At 68.1% G+C, this 15,773-nt stretch overlaps 2 protein-coding genes across 2 annotated transcripts in view; one reads left to right on the top strand and one right to left on the bottom strand.

Moving 5' to 3' along the window:
* Positions 1-11,499: 11,499 nt before the first annotated feature.
* On the bottom strand, positions 11,500-11,916 carry EMIHUDRAFT_57118 (hypothetical protein; the record flags this gene model as incomplete). Its single annotated transcript, XM_005778235.1, has 1 exon — positions 11,500-11,916. A coding segment is annotated over one exon (417 nt), but the record flags the coding sequence as incomplete, so codon positions are not given.
* Positions 11,917-14,189: 2,273 nt separating this feature from the next.
* The window catches only part of EMIHUDRAFT_463440 (5'-3' exoribonuclease), a 5,194-nt gene continuing 3,610 nt past the window's right edge, over positions 14,190-15,773 (top strand). Inside the window, exon 1 of the mRNA XM_005778234.1 lies at positions 14,190-15,057. Within this exon, the coding sequence (XP_005778291.1) occupies positions 14,252-15,057 (806 nt within the window). The 5' untranslated portion in view covers positions 14,190-14,251. The remainder of the gene's footprint in view (positions 15,058-15,773) is intronic.

The following is a 15,773-nucleotide window of genomic DNA, read 5'->3' as shown; positions in this document are numbered from 1 at the left end:
CGCCGGGTCGTAGCGCTCCACCAGGCAGCCATCCACGTCCTCCTCATCGTTCTGCCCGCCCACAGCGTACAGCTTGCCGTCCAGCACCGCCACGGCGAGCCTGCTCCGAGCCGCCGCCATCGGCGCCACCGCCTCCCACACATTCATCGCAGGGTCGTACCGCTCCACCGAGCTGAGGCGGCCGTCCTCGTCGTTCAAGCCGCCCGCAGCGTACAGCTTGCCGTCGAGCACCGCCACGGCGGCAAGAGTCCGCGCCTCTGCCATCGGCGCCACCGCCTCCCACGCGTTCGTCGCCGGATCGTACCGCTCGACCGAGCTGAGGATGCCGTCGTCGTCGCTGTACCCGCCCACAGCGTACAGCTTGCCGTCGAGCACCGCTACGGCGTGATAAAACCGCACCTCCGCCATCGGCGCCACCGCCTCCCACGCGTTCGCTGCCGGGTCGTACCGCTCCACCGAGCTGAGGGCGCCGTCGCCGAGGCCGCCCACAGCGTACAGATTGCCGTCCAGCACCGCGGCGTGGGTCTCGCGTGGTGTCACCATCGGCGCCGCCTCCTCCCACGCGTTCGTAGCCAAATCGTACCGCTCCACCAGGTTGGAAGTTGCGCCGTCAGCCTCACTCTCGCCGCCCACCGCGTAGAGCTTGCCATCGAGCACCGCCGTGCCGACAAAATTTCGTGCCGACGGCATCGGCGCGACAGCCTCCTCCTCCCACGCATTCGTGGACGGGTCGTACCGCTCCAGCGAGTTGAGACGCTCGCCATCGCTGTCTTCGCCGCCGATCACGACCAGGCGCGGCCTCTCGCGCTTCTTCAGCGTCTCCTTCCAGCCGCGGCGCCACGCGCGGCACGTCCCCTTGGCGGCGTGCTCCTTGGTCGGCAGCTGGGCGAGGATGTGCGGGGCGAGGTCCGGCGAGAGGAGGACCTCGGAGAGGACCCACTCGGGCTGCTCCACGAGCCGTGCGGCGTGCTCCTCCGCCACGCGCAGCGCGGCGTCGCTCGCGCCCGCCTGCCCCTCGATGATGGCGCACAGCTGCGCTGGCGAGAGGCCCGCGACGCGCGCGCCGATGCGGTGGGAGGCCATCCGGCGCGAGAGGGATACAAGTGCGCACTAGTTTATCTCGGCTTCTCCACATGACCCAAGCATCTGCACCGTGAGGTGTGATACATTGGCGCGTAAAGGGTCAGTCTGGAGTCGCGTGCCTCCACAACGGAAGAGCTACGCAGTACCTGACATCCCCTGGGGTCTTGCCACTAAAGGCGGAGGGTTGGGACTCAAACAGCTTGGACGAACTGCAGGTCCGGAGGAAACCTCAACGTCCTGCAGCCGGCCGCGGCGCCGTAAGCGGATCGCACCTCAGACCAAGAAGAGAGGTGGAGCTCACCACACGTAGAGCACCTACCGCCGCGTAGACGACGCGGGAGTCTCCCCCGCGAAAAGAGGGGGGGGAGAAGTAAGATGGGCCGACGACAGGACCCATTACGCGAGCAGAGGCTCGAGCTGACATCTCCGTGAGAGCCACGGTGGATCCCAAGCTAGCGTGAGAGCTCAGCATGCCACCAAGGAGAGGGTGGGTGGGAACCAAAGAGAGATGGCGCAGCCGGAGGGCTGGCGCCGTCAGAGAGGATGGAGCGGCCACAGAGGTGGCGCGGCATCAGGTCCCATGAGCAGGGAGAGAGCGCAGCGAGAGCGCCGCGCATGAGGAGCGAGGGCCAAGCGCGCTCGCGAAAGTAGGCGGCGAAAGCGCGCACCAGCTGAAGTGCAAGTTTGGTGTTCACAGCAGCGGAGGCTGAGTGAAGACCGCATGCGATGTGCGCGAGGGCACACGAGAGGGACTCAGGAGAGGTATCCGTGAGTATCCTACGATAAACTAGTGGCCTACCACGAGTTGGGGCCCCCACCCCAATCGTTATCGGCGGACTAGTTTATCTCGGCTTCTCCACATGACCCAAGCATCTGCACCGTGAGGTGTGATACATTGGCGCGTAAAGGGTCAGTCTGGAGTCGCGTGCCTCCACAACGGAAGAGCTACGCAGTACCTGACATCCCAACGCAGAGTGGAGGGAGCGGGTGCAGACGGACCTCGCATCCCAATGAAGCCAGAAGAGGGGCAGATGCGCTCGTGACGAAGAGCGACCCCAGCGTGAAGCCTACATTCACGCCACGCCGCCCGCGAGACGGCACACGAGACGAGGCTCGAGTAGACGAAGAGCGAGACGAGGCTCACACGAGGCGGCGGCAGAGACGGCCGCCCGCCACGCCGCCCACGAGGCGGCACACGAGACGAGGCTCGAGTAGACGAAGAGCGAGACGAGGCTCACACGAGGCGGCGGCAGAGAGCCGCCCGCCACGCCGCCCGCGAGACGGCACACGATACGAGGCTCGAGTAGATGAAGAACGAGACGAGGCTCGCACGAGGCGGCGGCAGAGACGGCCGCCCGCCACGCCGCCCACGAGGCGGCACACGAGACGAGGCTCGAGTAGACGAAGAGCGAGACGAGGCTCACACGAGGCGGCGGCAGAGACAGCCGCCCGCCACGCCACGCCGCCCAAGAGGCGGCACACGAGACGAGGCTCGAGTAGACGAAGAGCGAGACAAGGCTCACACGAGGCGGCGGCAGAGACGGCCGCCCGCCACGCCGCCCACGAGGCGGCACACGAGACGAGGCTCGAGTAGACGAAGAGCGAGACGAGGCTCACACGAGGCGGCGGCAGAGACGGCCGCCCGCCACGCCGCCCACGAGGCGGCACACGAGACGAGGCTCGAGTAGACGAAGAGCGAGACGAGGCTCACACGAGGCGGCGGCAGAGACGGCCGCCCGCCACGCCGCCCACGAGGCGGCACACGAGACGAGGCTCGAGTAGACGAAGAGCGAGACGAGGCTCACACGAGGCGGCGGCAGAGACAGCCGCCCGCCACGCCGCCCACGAGGCGGCACACGAGACGAGGCTCGAGTAGACGAAGAGCGAGACGAGGCTCACTCGAGGCGGCGGCAGAGACAGCCGCCCGCCACGCCACGCCGCCCAAGAGGCGGCACACGAGACGAGGCTCGAGTAGACGAAGAGCGAGACGAGGCTCACACGAGGCGGCGGCAGAGACAGCCGCCCGCCACGCCGCCCACGAGGCGGCACACGAGACGAGGCTCGAGTAGACGAAGAGCGAGGCGAGGCTCACTCGAGGCGGTGGCAGAGACAGCCGCCCGCCACGCCACGCCGCCCCACGAGGCGGCACACGAGACGAGGCTCGAGTAGACGAAGAGCGAGACGAGGCTCACTCGAGGCGGCGGCAGAGACAGCCGCCCGCCACGCCACGCCGCCCAAGAGGCGGCACACGAGGCGATGCTCGAGTAGACGAAGAGCGAGACGAGGCTCACTCGAGGCGGCGGCAGAGACAGCCGCCCGCCACGCCACGCCGCCCAAGAGGCGGCACACGAGACGAGGCTCGAGTAGACGAAGAGCGAGACGAGGCTCACACGAGGCGGCGGCAGAGACAGCCGCCCGCCACGCCGCCCAAGAGGCGGCACACGAGGCGAGGCTCGAGTAGACGAAGAGCGAGACGAGGCTCACTCGAGGCGGCGGCAGAGACGGCCGCCCGCCACGCCGCCCACGAGGCGGCACACGAGACGAGGCTCGAGTAGACGAAGAGCGAGACGAGGCTCACACGAGGCGGCGGCAGAGACGGCCGCCCGCCACGCCGCCCACGAGGCGGCACACGAGACGAGGCTCGAGTAGACGAAGAGCGAGACGAGGCTCACACGAGGCGGCGGCAGAGACAGCCGCCCGCCACGCCGCCCACGAGGCGGCACACGAGACGAGGCTCGAGTAGACGAAGAGCGAGACGAGGCTCAGTCGAGGCGGCGGCAGAGACGGCCGCCCGCCACGCCACGCCGCCCAAGAGGCGGCACACGAGACGAGGCTCGAGTAGACGAAGAGCGAGACGAGGCTCACACGAGGCGGCGGCAGAGACAGCCGCCCGCCACGCCGCCCAAGAGGCGGCACACGAGACGAGGCTCGAGTAGACGAAGAGCGAGACGAGGCTCACTCGAGGCGGAGGCAGAGACAGCCGCCCGCCACGCCACGCCGCCCCACGAGGCGGCACACGAGGCGAGGCTCGAGTAGACGAAGAGCGAGACGAGGCTCACTCGAGGCCGCGACAGAGACGGCCGCCCGCCACGCCACGCCGCCCAAGAGGCGGCACACGAGACGAGGCTCGAGTAGACGAAGAGCGAGACGAGGCTCACTCGAGGCGGCGGCAGCGACAGCCGCCCGCCACGCCGCCCACGAGGCGGCACACGAGACGAGGCTCGAGTAGACGAAGAGCGAGACGAGGCTCACACGAGGCGGCGGCAGAGACAGCCGCCCGCCACGCCGCCCACGAGGCGGCACACGAGACGAGGCTCGAGTAGACGAAGAGCGAGACGAGGCTCACTCGAGGCGGCGGCAGAGACAGCCGCCCGCCCGCCACGCCGCCCAAGAGGCGGCACACCAGACGAGGCTCGAGTAGACGAAGAGCGAGACGAGGCTCACTCGAGGCAACGGCAGAGACAGCCGCCCGCCACGCCACGCCGCCCACGAGGCGGCACACGAGACGAGACTAACTCGAGGCGGCGGCAGAGACAGCCGCCCGCCACGCCGCCCACAAGGCGGCACACGAGACGAGGCTCGAGTAGACGAAGAGCGAGACGAGGCTCACACGAGGCGGCGGCAGAGACAGCCGCCCGCCACGCCACGCCGCCCACGAGGCGGCACACGAGGCGAGGCTCGAGTAGACGAAGAGCGAGACGAGGCTCACTCGAGGCGGCAGCAGAGACAGCCGCCCGCCACGCCACGCCGCCCAAGACGCGGCACACGAGACGAGGCTCGAGTAGACGAAGAGCGAGACGAGGCTCACTCGAGGCGGCGGCAGAGACAGCCGCCCGCCACGCCGCCCACGAGGCGGCACACGAGACGAGGCTCGAGTAGACGAAGAGCGAGACGAGGCTCACTCGAGGCGGTGGCAGAGACAGCCGCCCGCCACGCCACGCCGCCCACAAGGCGGCACACGAGGCGAGGCTCGAGCGACAAAGAGCGAGACGAGGCTCACTCGAGGCGGTGATTGAGACAGCCGCCCGCCCGCCACGCCGCCCCACGAGGCGGCACACGAGACGAGGCTCGAGTAGACGAAGAGCGAGACGAGGCTCACTCGAGGCCGCGACAGAGACGGCCGCCCGCCACGCCACGCCGCCCAAGAGGCGGCACACGAGACGAGGCTCGAGTAGACGAAGAGCGAGACGAGGCTCACTCGAGGCGGCGGCAGCGACAGCCGCCCGCCACGCCGCCCACGAGGCGGCACACGAGACGAGGCTCGAGTAGACGAAGAGCGAGACGAGGCTCACTCGAGGCAACGGCAGAGACAGCCGCCCGCCACGCCACGCCGCCCACGAGGCGGCACACGAGACGAGACTCACTCGAGGCGGCGGCAGAGACAGCCGCCCGCCACGCCGCCCACAAGGCGGCACACGAGACGAGGCTCGAGTAGACGAAGAGCGAGACGAGGCTCACACGAGGCGGCGGCAGAGACAGCCGCCCGCCACGCCACGCCGCCCAAGAGGCGGCACACGAGACGAGGCTCGAGTAGATGAAGAGCGAGACGAGGCTCACTCGAGGTGGCAGCAGAGACAGCCGCCCGCCACGCCACGCCGCCCACGAAGCGGCACACGAGGCGAGGCTCGAGTAGACGAAGAGCGAGACGAGGCTCACACGAGGCGGCGGCAGAGACAGCCGCCCGCCACGCCGCCCACGAGGCGGCACACGAGACGAGGCTCGAGTAGACGAAGAGCGAGACGAGGCTCACTCGAGGCGGCAGCAGCGACAGCCGCCCGCCACGCCACGCCGCCCAAGAGGCGGCACACGAGACGAGGCTCGAGTAGACGAAGAGCGAGACGAGGCTCACTCGAGGCGGCAGCAGCGACAGCCGTCCGCCACGCCACGCCGCCCACGAGGCGGCACACGAGACGAGGCTCGAGTAGACGAAGAGCGAGACGAGGCTCACTCGAGGCGGCAGCAGCGACAGCCGCCCGCCACGCCACGCCGCCCAAGAGGCGGCACACGAGACGAGGCTCGAGTAGACGAAGAGCGAGACGAGGCTCACACGAGGCGGCGGCAGAGACAGCCGCCCGCCACGCCGCCCCACGAGGCGGCACACGAGACGAGGCTCGAGTAGACGAAGAGCGAGACGAGGCTCACTCGAGGCGGCGGCAGAGACAGCCGCCCGCCACGCCACGCCGCCCAAGAGGCGGCACACGAGGCGAGGCTCGAGTAGACGAAGAGCGAGACGAGGCTCACTCGAGGCGGCAGCAGCGACAGCCGTCCGCCACGCCACGCCGCCCACGAGGCGGCACACGAGACGAGGCTCGAGTAGACGAAGAGCGAGACGAGGCTCACACGAGGCGGCGGCAGCGACAGCCGCCCGCCACGCCACGCCGCCCAAGAGGCGGCACACGAGACGAGGCTCGAGTAGACGAAGAGCGAGACGAGGCTCACTCGAGGCGGCGGCAGAGACAGCCGCCCGCCACGCCGCCCCACGAGGCGGCACACGAGACGAGGCTCGAGTAGACGAAGAGCGAGACGAGGCTCACTCGAGGCGGCGGCAGAGACAGCCGCCCGCCACGCCACGCCGCCCAAGAGGCGGCACACGAGACGAGGCTCGAGCAGACGAAGAGCGAGACGAGGCTCACTCGAGGCGGCGGCAGAGACAGCCGCCCGCCACGCCGCCCACGAGGCGGCACACGAGACGAGGCTCGAGTAGACGAAGAGCGAGACGAGGCTCACTCGAGGCGGCGGCAGAGACAGCCGCCCGCCACGCCACGCCGCCCACGAGGCGGCACACGAGACGAGGCTCGAGTAGACGAAGAGCGAGACGAGGCTTACTCGAGGCGGCGGCAGAGACAGCCGCCCGCCACGCCACGCCGCCCACAAGGCGGCACACGAGGCGAGGCTCGAGCGACAAAGAGCGAGACGAGGCTCACTCGAGGCGGTGATTGAGACAGCCGCCCGCCCGCCACGCCGCCCATGAGGGCGAACGAGGCGAGGCTTGAGCAGACAGAGAGAACGAGACGAGGCTCACTCGAAGAGCAGCAAGCGCCGCTGCACGGGCGGAGCACGTACCGGAGTGTTGCCTTGGATAGAGATATCCCAGAGCAACATGACAGCAGAGCTTATCGCCGGCGGGTCCAGAGAGAAAGGAGAAGCACGCCACGAGACGTGATGCAACAGCAGCACCAAGAGTGGGCTGTGGGGCCACCGCCCCTGGCCGCCAGGTGGACGAGGCCGTCGTGGCAGAGCCGAGGCGACCACGAGAGCGCCACAAGCGTGGCAGACGAGGCCGCCGCCCATCGTGTACTGCTGCCCAGAAACAATCGCCAGCGACAGCAAGAATGGCGCAGACACAGATTCTGTGCCAACCAAAGAGAGATGGCGCAGCCGGAGGGCTGGCGCCGTCAGAGAGGATGGAGCGGCCACAGAGGTGGCGCGGCATCAGGTCCCATGAGCAGGGAGAGAGCGCAGCGAGAGCGCCGCGCATGAGGAGCGAGGGCCAAGCGCGCTCGCGAAAGTAGGCGGCGAAAGCGCGCACCAGCTGAAGTGCAAGTTTGGTGTTCACAGCAGCGGAGGCTGAGTGAAGACCGCATGCGATGTGCGCGAGGGCACACGAGAGGGACTCAGGAGAGGTATCCGTGAGTATCCTACGATAAACTAGTGGCCTACCACGAGTTGGGGCCCCCACCCCAATCGTTATCGGCGGAAAACAATGGGAAAAGGACGAAAGAGGGGTGAAGGGAGAAAACAATGTCGCAATGCGCTGCGATGGCTCAGGCCGGTGGTGCACGTCATGCCGTCTGTCTGTGCTCACTTCACAAGCCCGCCAGGTTCAGCTTAACCAGCAGGTCGCGGTTCGGGTTGGACCGGCTCGCGAGCCCACCCTGGAAGGTCATCTCAACCACCGACCGGCCCGCGCCAATCTCTGGGGGAGGGCGAGGCGGCCGCTCGTGGCTTGCCTCACCGGCCCGTCCGCCGCCCCACCCACCAACCGCCAAGTGCCCACGCACCCGCGCCGGCCCTTCCGCCCGCGCCGGGCGTCGGCGCGTGCGTGGGCACGCGCTCGCCGGCGGTCAAGAAGAGGGCGTCGTCGCAGGTCCTCCCGTCCTGGAGAGGGGACGCGAGCGGGCGAGGTGGAGATGGGCAGGGCGGTGGGGGTGGGGCGAGAGGATATAGAAACCGCAGTTTGGCCCTGCCATCGCACCTCGGAGAGTTGTTCGCACGTGTACTCTCCCAGGTGCCCCGCTGGGTCGCCCGGGTAGGTGCCCTTACAGCTGACGTCGAACAGTGAATCGCACGTCGCGTTGAGCTGCACCAGCCGCGGCGCGTTGACATTCCGATACCCAAACGTCTGCCCCTGCACGAACGGCTGGATCACGGAGGTGTCCCACATCATGCGGGTGGTGCCGGGCTGGTTCCACTTGGAGGTGCCAAAGGAGAAGTAATCTGGGTTGGTCGCGTAGCGCTCCCAGAGGGCATCCGACACGGGACCCTCGCTCTTGAACCAAGCGTCCATCTCCGGTCTTGAGAGCTGCACCCCCTGCGCGGTCGGGAAGCCGGGCACGTACAGAAGCGGCACGCCCGACTCAAACAGGACACGGGTCGCGACCAAATCCGAGTTGAGGTTGAGACCGCCCAGGACCACTCGCCCGTCCGTGAGGCTCGAGCTTGCGTCCCCCCCCACCACGATGTTGGCCGCGATCTCGGGAGCAATCAACAGGGCATTGGCGACGTTGGTCGGCGCACCGAGGCAGAGCACGTAGAGCGGGTCGCCGACCGGGTCCGTCACCGCCCTTGCCCGCCTGCGGTGCTGATCGTGTTGCGTCGCGCAAGGGTGGTTGAGAGCGCTATGTGGGGCGCATAGCGGCGCGCCCAATCAGGTCGAGCACCGCGCTGCTCGCTTCGCGTTGCGCGTCCGGGTTCGAGCCGGTGATGAAGCGCGTCGAGCCGCGGTAGACGGGCGTGTCTGCCGCCGTCTTTGCCATGGTCTCCGTGTGTGAGAAGAGTTTCACGAAGCGGGTGAGGCCTTGGAAACTCTCCTCCATGCCGCGGTCGGGGCACCAGGCTGCGTGGTTATCGGTCTGGGCCAGCGTGCTGGGGGTAGTGCCGATGGCCCGAAGCAAGTTGAGCGTGCTGATGCGCGTGTTCAGAAATCGCTTTTCTTCGCCCGGGATTGCCTGCAAGCATTCGGTCATCTTCTCGTCGTCTGTCAGCACGACACACTCCTTGAGCTTCTTCTCGACCGTCTCTGCCCGCAGCAGCGGTAGAAGTCTCCAGCGAAAGGAGAACGGCTCGGCGTAGATGGCCTCGAGCATGAAGTTGTGGTCCGTGCTGAGTAGCGCCCAAGCGACAGCGAGCCAGTCATCGACCTAGGATAGGTGAAGGACAATCCTCAGGGGTGAGGCTGTCTGAGGTGGTTCGAGTGCGGGAACGGGTGACCTGGACTTCGGTCTCTGTGTGTGTAATACGTCTGCGAGTTGCTCTGAGTCTTTGTGTGTGTAATACGTCTATGAGTTGCTACGACTGCAGTCTCCGACTATCTGAGCCCCCCCTCCCCCCCCTCCCCCCCCCCGTTCCCGGGCCGCCTAAATCCCCCCCCCCCCCCCCCTCCCGCCCTCCCCTTCTCTTCCCCCTCTCCGTCCCAGCTCCACTCATCCCGCAACCCCCCCGCGGGCCCAGGTGAGGAACAAAATGACAATCGATGGGCTTGCCCATCCCGGAGTGGTTCGACTCCACATAAATCCGAGACGGTGACGGGATGCTGTCGTGTGGTGATCTCAGGCCCAGTGAGATAGTGCGCCTGACTATCCCGGATCCTGCTGAACAAGCTCCTCTTGTAGCTCGATCGGTCACACCGCCATCGCCGTCGGGGAGAGGGGGGACGACACTGCTTCGGCAGCGTGCACCTCGATCCTGTACCGTGTTTGTCATGACCCCCCCCAATGAACACACCAGTGAGGGTGGGCGAGACGATCGAGGGGTCCCGTACCATGCGGAACCGACCCTATCCAGTGCTCAAGTGCTCAAGGGGAGGCGATGCCGGGGCCGTACAGCAGCTTGATGGTGCTTCGCCGGCGTAGAAGCGGCCGCGGCTGGCTCCGGGTGCCTGAAAAAGACGGATTTACGTGGGCTGTGGGAGATTTACTGTCGACTCAAACGACACTGTGGCGTAATCCTCTCATACCGCATGGCTAAATATTTACCGAGCCGTTTTAATAAAGTTCCACCGCTACGACTGGAGATATATCGAGATTTGTTCTCCAGGAACCTTATGAAGCAAAAGGGTTAATTGAGTGGGTTTTTCACGCGAGTTGCAACTAGTCATAGGCATAGCTACACCCAAACCGGACTACGCCCGCCGGGCCCGCTCCGAGTCCAGCAGTCCCCTGATCCTCTCAATCACCCGCGCCACCTCCTTGTCACTCGGCCGCGCACCCACGCTCCACTGGCCTCGCTCGTGCCTGCACGCATTGTACCAGCGCCGCAGGGTGTGCGCGGAGTCGCAGAGCTGCGACTGCCCGGCGCTGCGCGGCGCAAGCGCGTTGATCTTCTCCTCCTCGCTGCTGCCCTTCGGCAGTGGCGCGCCTCCGCACTGCTCGTGCCGCCGCTCGAGATGCCCCATCATGGACAAATACGCGTTGCTGATCCGGTCTTGCAGCCGCGCCAAGGACGCATCGCCGCCGCCCGCCACATATTCCTTGTGCAGCCCGCCGACCGCGCGCGTCAGAGAGCCGCCCCCAGACGACGACGAAGCGCTTGCCGAGGCACCGCTGGATGTGGCACCGCTGGCCGAGAAAGCGGCGCCGGACGCCGTCGGTCTTTCGGCCGCAACCGGCGCCGCCGCGGCCGCTCCAGCATCCGCGCCACCGTCGTCATCGCCACCGAAGCGCAACGCCGCCTCGAACGCCGCCAACGCCTCTGGCAGAGGCAAGCGTTGCGACTTTCGCTCGTAGACGAGGCCGTGCACAACCTTGACCAGCTCTCGCGTCGCCGCCTGAGGCCAGTGGGCCGCCCGCCTCGCCGCATGCAGCAGCCCGCCGCCGGCGCCCTCCTTGCCGGCGACCATATCCAAGACGTCGTCCTCGTACGCGCTCCTGAGGCCTCTGCACGGCTCGCCGCCCGTCAACGCCATCAGCAGCGAGATGCCGAGCCCGTACGCGTCCGTCTTGGCCGAGTGCTGGTTCGAGTCGAGGAAGTTCGGGTCCGCGAAGCCAGTCGAGTAGAAGGCGCTGGTCGCATTGGTCGCCATGGTCATCGACCCGCCCGCCCGCTCCTTGGCGAGACCGACGTCGGAGAGGAAGGCGCGGTAGACGCGCCTAACGAGTGGAGCTCTCGAGCGATCTAGAGCAATCTAGGGCAATCTCGGGTGATCTCGGTGAAGACGCGCCTCTCGCCCCCCGCTGTATGCAGCGGCAGCAGCGCGCCGTCGAGCAAGATGTTGGCCGTCTTCACGTCGCGGTGGAGAATGCTGTTCGAGTGGAGGTGCACCAGCGCCCTCGCCGCGTCGCAGAGCGCCGAGAGTCGTTGCGACCACGACAGCCCCGGAGTGCCTTTGAAGCCGAGCTTCTGCAGCCGCGCCCGCGCGTCAGGGGAGAGCAGGAGGTGGTCATCGAGCGAACCGCCTCGCATGAGCGCCGTCACGATGCAAGCCGCACGTGGCGCGCCGCAGTAGCCGAGTAGCGGCAATACGTCCCGGTGCGCGCACCTCCGCAAGTTGGACACCTCGGCCATCACCTCCCTCGCATCCACCTCTGAGAGGGCTCGCTTGACGGCAACGCGGCCCCAGCCCGGCAGCGAAGGCAGCTCTACCGCATAGACGACGCCGAAGCCGCCGCGCCCAACCTCCACCGCCGCTTCGAGCGCACTGAGCACCTACAGAGGCCGCGCCGGCAACCGTGGCTGGGGAGGAGCAGCGAGGCAACGGCTCCTGTCTCAACTCACACACCTCTTCGGCGCCCAGCTCCACCGGCGCAGGAGGGTTCTCCGCCGCGTCGCGCGCCTTGGCCATCTGCCGGTAGGCCTCGGCCGCCGCCGCCTTCGCCGCCGCCGCCCGGCGCTCCGCCTCTCGCCGCCTCGCGTCCTTGGCCGCTTTGGCCGCCTCCGCCTCTGCTCGCCGCGCCTCCCGCTGCTCCTGCCTCGCCCTCTCCTCGAGCCGGGCGCACTCTCGCGCCGCCTCCGCCTCCGCGTCTGCCTCCGCACCCCCCCCACGCCTTCGTGGCCGCCCTCGCTGGCCTCGCGCCAATTCCGCTGCTCTCGCATCCAAGGGCCGAACAACACCCACCAAAGTCCGAAGCAAGGTATTGGCCCACCCCCAGACTACAAAGGGGATGGAAGCAAACAACAACTGAGCGCGGAAGAACCAAGAAGAGAGAGCGGTCATGTCGGAAAACAGCAAGGCCATGGCGCGCTCTCGCGCCGTTCGACGCAGCCGGTGCGGGCGCCCCCTCCGACCTTGCTCGGCGAACAATCGCCATAGAAAGCTGAAGGCGTAAAACAACAGGGCCGTAAGCGCCAGGTATGCGAGGGTCGGGCCAGTAGTAAGCACACTCGTCCAGTAGAATTTTAGAATCGTGTCGTGCGTCCAGTAGAATGCCATTGGCAACCCCCAGCGCCGGAGCAGCAGCTTGACCACCCGCTCGTGGCCATAGTCGGCGGCGAGCTTCAGCGCGGTGACGCCGTGGCGGTCTTGCATGTTGATCTTCGCGCCGCGCTGCAGCAGCAGCTCTACCACCCGCGCATGGCCCGCCTGGGCGGCGAACATCAGGGTGGTGCCACCGTCGCTGTCCTGCAGGTTGATCTCCGCGCCGTGCTGCAGCAGCAACTCCACCACCCGCTCGTGGCCGTTGCGGGCGGGACTCATCAGCGCGGTGGCGCCGTCGCTGTCCTGCTTGTTGATCTCCGCGCCGCGCTGCAACAGCAGGTCGACCACCCGCTCGTGGCCCTCCTGGGCGGCGTACATTAGCGCGGTGCTGCCGTCGCTGGTCAGCAGGTCGATCTCCGCGCCGTGCCGAATCAGCAGCTCGACCACCTTCTCGTGGCCGTTGGCGGCGGCGCCCATCAACGCGCTGGCCCCCATGCTGTTCTGCTGGTTTACCTCCGCGCCGCGCTGCAGCAGCAGCTCGACCACCCGCTCGTGGCCGTAGTAGGCGGCGTCCATCAGCAGCGTGAGGCCGCTCGACTTGAGGCCGCTCGACTCACCTCTCTCGTACATCGCGTCGGCCTGCCCGCCGCTGTCGAGCCACGCCAGCACCTCCGCCTCGTCGCCTCGCTTAGCCGCTTTCACGACTTGATCGGAGACTGCCACGACGCTGCTCGACGCCCGCTCCGCCGCCGGCAACAGATTGCCAGGCCGGACTAGCACGCTCTCGTCGCCGCCGTCGAGCGCCGCCGTGTACCCTCTCTCAGGTACTCCGCCCGCAGTGGCGAGCAGGCAGGTTAGGAAAGTAGCAGTAGTAGGCATCCGCTGCTCTCAACCCAGGTCCCCGGGGGTGCTAACCTGTTGGTCCCGGGTGCGGAGGTCGCGGAGGCCAGATGGTCCGTCGAGGAAAAGAATTTTGGGCGCCCTGGCACAACAACACTGGGCACGATCCCTCCCTTGGGTTGTCCGTTTTCTCTCTTTCTTTCTTTTCACTGGGCACGGGACTGGCGCGCACTGGCACTAACACAGGTACACCACGGGAGCAGCCTAAGCGACTCCTGCACCCCCGCCACAGGCAAGCTCATTCACAACCTGCTCTAGCAGCAGAGTGCTGCACCGGCTTGCAGCGGAGGCTGTGGCGCTGCGGCGCCGTCTCCCCGCCCTGACCCCTGTCCACGAAGCAGGCGCGCCGGCGCGCGGCGGCACGGCCCTCCAGCAGTCGCAGGAGGTGCGCGCCTCCCAAAGGAAGCACCAGATGCTCCCTCAGCACACGCAGCTTTGCGCAGCGCAGCGCACGGGCCACGCCACGCAAAGCCGACCCTCAGTCTGCCCGAGAGGCTGTCTGCGGAAGGCCTGGCAAGCGCGCGCCCGCCTCCTCCGCGGCCATGCCCTCCGCCCGGGCGAGCGAGCAACAAAGAGTGGAAACCCGCGCTTTCTTTTTTTCCGTACGCCACAACCCGCGTCGCCCAAGCTGTGGCAAGCCCGCGTCGCCCAAGCTGTGGCAAGCCCGAGCACGAACACAAGTCGACGCTCCGAGCCATGGGCGTCCCCACCTTCTACAGGTACGTGCACGATCGCTGGCCGCGATGCCTCTCGGACTGCGCCGAGCCGGTGGCCGCCGGGCCGAGCGCCGCTGCCGGGCCGGCCGCGGTCGAGTTTGACGCGCTCTACCTCGACTTCAACGGGCTCGTGCACAATGCGACGCACCCGCAGGACCGCCCGGCGCCGGCAACGCGCGCCGCGATGATGCTCGAGATCTTCCGGCTCGTCGACCGCTTGGTTGCGGTGGCGAGGCCACGCCGGCTGCTGTACATTGCGGTGGACGGCGTCGCGCCCCGTGCAAAGATGGACCAGCAGCGCTCGCGCCGTTTCCTCACGGCGGAGGAGAGGCGCGTCGCCGCAGTCCCGGTCAGCGAGGAGGCGGCGGCGGCGGCGGAAGCGGCGGAGCCGGGCAGCGGCGGCGCAGCTTGCAGCTTTGACCACAACGCAATCACTCCCGGCAGCGCCTTCATGGCAGATCTGCGCCATAGCCTGCGCTACTACTGCGCCTCGCGCGCCGCCTCGAGCCCCGCGTGGAGGCGGCTCGAGGTGGTCCTCTCCGACTCCGCCGTCGCTGGAGAGGGCGAGCACAAGATAATGGACTTCATCCGGCAGCAGCGCCGCCAGCCCGGCTACGCGCCCGACACGAGCCACTGCATCTACGGCCTCGACGCCGACCTCGTGATGCTCTCCCTCGCCACGCACGAGCTGCGCGTCCACTTGCTGCGTGAGTGGGTCCCGGTTGGCGCCGAGCGCTTCCGCGTACGCTGCGACGCTTGCGGGCGCGACGGCCACACGCGGGACGAGTGCCCGGTGGTGCGGACGGCGGAGGCGCCTGGCGACGCGGCCAAAGCTGGAAAAAAGAAATGGAGCGGCGAGCAGTAGCGATCTTTCCTGTTTTCGATAGGCGCCTGGCGACGCGGCGCAGCGGGCGAGGCGGGGCGGGGCGGCCGAGGCACCCCTCGCCGACCGCCGCCTCCAGGCTTCTCTCCCCACACCACGCTTCTCCCCTCCAGACCGGCCCGGTTCGGTCTTCTCCCGCACCTCCCTCCCTCTCGCTCTCACTGCCCTCACTCTCCTCGCTCTCGTCTCCGTCACCGTACTCGCCCCGCATGCGCCTCCAGCTCCTCGACGTCTCCCTCGTCCGCGAGTATCTGCTACATGCCCTCCGCCCTGCCGCCTTCCTCGCACGGCGCGTCGAGGCGCCTCCGTCGCGTCCATCCGCCTCCTCCGCGCCGCCGCCCGCCGCCGCCGCGACCGCCGCGACCGCCGCGACCGCCGCGACCGCCGTGACCGCCGTCCCGCCCGCCATGCCGCCCGCCACCCCGCCCGCCACCCCGCCCGCCATGCCGCCCGCCATGCCGCCCGCCGGCACGCCCGCTGGCGCGACGCCGGCCACAGCAGTGGGGGGGTGGTGGGACGGCGACCGCGTGATCGACGACTTTGTGTTTCTGACGTTTTTGGTGGGCAACGACTTCCTCCCGCACCTGCCGCACCTCGCCATCCGAGCGGGCGGGCTTGA

This window comes from Emiliania huxleyi, assembly GCF_000372725.1.
Source record: "Emiliania huxleyi CCMP1516 unplaced genomic scaffold EMIHUscaffold_25, whole genome shotgun sequence".
Classification (NCBI taxonomy): Eukaryota; Haptophyta; order Isochrysidales; family Noelaerhabdaceae; genus Emiliania; species Emiliania huxleyi.
Note: the sequence above shows the minus strand (reverse complement) of the source record. Positions and strands in the feature narration are given on the sequence as shown.